This window comes from Orycteropus afer, unplaced genomic scaffold, assembly GCF_000298275.1.
Source record: "Orycteropus afer afer isolate SDZICR_OR568_19922 unplaced genomic scaffold, OryAfe1.0 scaffold00093, whole genome shotgun sequence".
In the NCBI taxonomy this organism is placed as follows: domain Eukaryota; kingdom Metazoa; phylum Chordata; class Mammalia; order Tubulidentata; family Orycteropodidae; genus Orycteropus; species Orycteropus afer.
This window is the reverse complement of record NW_006921680.1, coordinates 4,365,296-4,369,337: the sequence shown is the minus strand read 5'-3', so window position 1 is coordinate 4,369,337 and position 4,042 is coordinate 4,365,296. Positions and strand designations below refer to the sequence as shown.

Sequence of the window (4,042 nt, the reverse complement as noted above, 5' to 3'; positions counted from 1 at the left end):
CTGCGCGGTTTGCGCTCTACATGTAAACAGAAAAACCGAGAGGCCCCCCAGAACCGAGAGGTTCGCAGCTACAGCTACAGCAGCGTAGGGGGTCGCAGCAGCAGCTGGAAAAGGATCCGCGGAAATGGGAGGTGTGTGGGGGGAAGCGCAGAGGAGGGTGGAGAATAGGAATCATGTGTGCTCCTCGAGTGTACAACCCACATTTGAGTGTCAAATGACGAGGACAACCTCCAAAAAAACAACAAAGCGCAAATCTGCCGGAATCTCCCTTTCTGTGCCTATGCGTTTTCAACTAACTTTGGGAACTTGTAGACCTAGAGTCGCGCCCCGCGCTACCTCGCCACCACCTTGGTTTCGTGCGCCCTGCCCGCTCTCTTCGGTGCCACCTTTTCCTCTAGGCTAAGGATGGACGATCCCTTCGGCTCCTCAGTTCTGCCGCTGGCGCCCAACCTCTCCGTACCCAACTCTCTGGGCTGGGGTCTCAACCTGACTTCTGAACTGGGAGTTCCAGCCCCCGGGACGCCTCATCTCAGGCTGCCCAGCCGCCGCGTCCGCCTGGTCTTCCTGGGGGTCATCCTAGTGGTGGCTGTGGCCGGCAACACCATGGTGTTGTGCCGCCTGTGCGGCAGCGGGCCCTGGCCAGGGCCCAAGCGTCGCAAAATGGACTTCCTGTTGGTACATCTGGCCCTGGCAGACCTGTACGCGTGCGGGGGTAACACGCTTTCGCAACTGGCTTGGGAGCTGCTTGGCGAGTCGCGCCCGGCCGCTGGCGACCTGGCGTGCCGCTTCGTGCAGCTGCTGCGGGCTTCGGGCCGCGGCGCCTCTGCCCACCTCGTGGCACTCATCGCCCTAGAGCGCCAGCGCACCATGCGCCGGCCGCTGGGCCCGCCGCTGCCCGCGCGCTCTCTCACCGCCCTGGGTTGGTTGCTGGCGCTGCTACTCGCGCTGCCCCCGGCCTTTGTGGTGCGGGGGAGCACTCATGCAGGGCCACGGCCACAGCCACCGCCCACTACGCTCCCCGCCACCCGTGCCTGGCTTGGGGAGCGTCGTTGCCGCAGCATCTTCGCGCCTCTGCCGCGCTGGCACCTTCAGGTCTACTCCTTCTACGAAGCCGTGGTGGGCTTCGTGGCGCCCGTCATGGTCATGGGCGTCGCCTGCAGCCGCCTGCTCTGCGCCTGGTGGCAGCGCCGGCCCCACGCCCCGGCGGCCGCAGTGCCCTGGCCGGCGAGTCCCTGCCGAGCCCCCGCTATCAACCCTCTGCCTCGCGCCAAGCTGCAGAGCCTGAAGATGAGCCTGGTGCTGGCGCTACTGTTCATGGGCTGCAAGCTGCCCTATTTTGCCGCCCGGCTAACAGACGCGTGGTCCTCGCGGCCCGCAGAAGATGCAGAAGGCGAGGACTTGGAGGCGGCGTTGCATGTCGTTGACCTGGCCAGCAATGCTCTCGACCCCTTCGTCTACCTCTTTTTCCAGGCGGGCAATGGCCGAGTCTGGCGGAAGCGCCTAGGCAGTATCTGCTGCGCCCGGGAGAGAGTTTCTCAGGAAGATGAGGAAACCCGTGGCCACCAGGCGCTCCACCGCCACCGCTGGCCTCACCCCCACTATCATCATGCTCGGCGGGAGCAGCTGGAAGGGGGCTGCTTGCGCCCTCCTCCGCCGCGCCCCCGGCCGCTGCCTTGTTCCTGTGAAAGCGTCTTCTAGGTGCTGGATAACAGAGACAAGTCGTCTATTGCCCTGTGCGGCCTCCACCGAAGACGAACGCAGGTGGGATAGATTTAGATCAAAGACGCACCACAAGTGGCAGGAATGTCTCTGAGAGAGTTACACTTAAGCTGTCCCTCCTCCTCCATTCTTCATTGTAACTATCTCCTGATGTTTTACATTTTCCATAATTCTTCCAGTTTCTTTTCTCCCTTCCAGGCCCTCAAACCTTGCACCACTTGTGATGGAGAGAGAATGAGCCATTTGAGAACTAGTAAAATCTGAGTCAAAGTTAGATTTCTTATTTTTACAGTTCTGTTTCTCTCTTCCATAATGCTGTGGATCAACTAAATCGCCAAGTGTCTGTGTTTGCTGTGTTATCTATCATGTTTCTTAATTTGAATCGTGTTTAAATCAAGTGTACCTTTGGAGGCAGTGAGTTTGCCCTTCTTTCTAGGAGGAAAATCTCCACATTCCTTCCCTGGGGAGACTGGAAATTGTACCACTGATACTGTAAGAAATGTAATCATGCTGTCACTTCAGAGCACAGAATATTTGCAAAATTAAAAAAAAAAAAAAAATTCCACAGAGCAATTAGTACTTTTTCACATGGCAATATGTTTTCTCAGAAGAAAAATAGTTTGGCATTATTTCCAGTCTAGCTCCCACCTCAGTCAAAGCTGGGATTGTCAGAACTAGACAAAGAAGCTTCCCTTGGTCTCTTTCAAATATGCCCAGTTTCTGTAGGAACTTGTCCCTGTGCCCAGACCAATCTCTACTTCCGTGCTGCTGTGTCCATAGAGAGTCTCTCCATGCCAAGTCACCAGCAAATTAGAGAAGAGAAGAGAAACACAAAGATGTTGGTTGTGAACAGGACTCACCACCCTAGATGGAACCCCATGGAGGTTTGCAGTGAGGAAGGAAGCTGCAACCTCATAATGCTGCACCTAAGTAAAAAATCTCTTACAAAAAAGGAAAGTGATGCCTATTGGTGTGTAATGCTCAAGAAACAGATTTAATCAGTGACATCCTCTTCTTAACTGTCCTTGCTTCTAGATAGAAGTGGTAGCACTTATGAACAATAAACCCATGTGTTTACTAGTGACTTTCATATGAGAATCTGCAAGCTTTCTATTAGTGTTTCCCATTCATGCACAAATGCAGGTGTAAGATGCAGAAAAGGGAAATGACTGGTTAAAATTTACTTGTAGAGCTAATGCTTTCCAAGGACAAGTACCCTTTTGTTCACTGATACATCTCAAACTCATAGAACAATGCTGGCACACAGGAGGCACTGAGTATTTATTTGTTGAATAGTTCATCATATGGGTGAGATGTAAATAAGAAACCAAACACATTGCCACCTAGTCAATTCTGGCTCATATAGAATAGATAAGGGGAATACAAAAGGAAATCTTCATTAAATTTGCCTTATCGCCCTCCAACACTTTCACAATAGATGTTAAGGAGTTGCAGGTTTTCCTTCTCCTTGCTACCCTTATTTTTATACATTAATGAGCATTTGTTAATTGCTCATTTTGTGCCAAGTAATGTGCTAGGAAGTAGCCCTGGTAGCACAGTGCTGGGCTGTTAACTGAAAACTTGTCAATTCTTAAGTGCCCATCAATAGATGAAGGGATAAATAAACTATGGTTGTTGTTGTTGTTATGTGCCGTCGAATTGGACCCAACTCATAGTGACTTCTCATTGGGTTTCCGAGGCAGTATCACTATGGAAGTAGATTGCCCCATCTTCTTTCCCAGGAGTGGCTGGTGGGTTTGAACTGCCAGCCTTCTGGTTAGCAGTCAAGTGCCTTAGGCCCTAAGCTGCCAGAGCTCCTAAATAAACTATGGTACATACACACAATGGAATACTATGCAACATTAAAGAATAATGATGAATCTGTGAAACACCTCATAACATGGATGAACCTGGAGAACATTATGCTGAGTGAAATTAATCAACCACAGACGGACAGATACTATATGAGACCACCACTATAAATAATCAAAAAAGTGTTTACACGCATAAAGAAACATTCTTTGAAGGTTGCCAGCGTTGCCCAGGAAGGGATGGGAAAGTAAATCACTAACTAGAGGGTAGATACATATTAATTTGGGTGAAGAGAAAGGCAATACACAATAAGAGGGAGGTCAGAACAAAATGATCAAGGCAGTAGACATAGGGAGGAACATAGATTATTTAAAAGCAAGAAAGGTGAATACTATTGCACACACAATCCTGCCATAACAATACTCTAAGAGTAGATACATAGACATTCAAGCTGAACAAGGGTGGGAAGGTAAATGGGACTACACTCACGAATATATATAGGTTTGACAGA

General features: G+C 50.6%; 1 protein-coding gene across 1 annotated transcript; it reads left to right on the top strand.

Annotated features, from left to right (window-relative positions):
• Nucleotides 1-405: 405 nt before the first annotated feature.
• On the top strand, nt 406-1,698 carry GPR150 (G protein-coupled receptor 150). The gene has a single exon (XM_007942563.1). The coding sequence runs from the start codon at nt 406-408 to the stop codon at nt 1,696-1,698; it is 1,293 nt and encodes a 430-aa protein (XP_007940754.1).
• Nucleotides 1,699-4,042: the final 2,344 nt, after the last annotated feature.

Coding starts and splice junctions, on each gene's coding strand:
- GPR150 (XM_007942563.1), top strand. CDS start 406: ATGGACGATCCCTTCGGCTCCTCAGTTCTGCCGCTGGCGCCCAACCTC.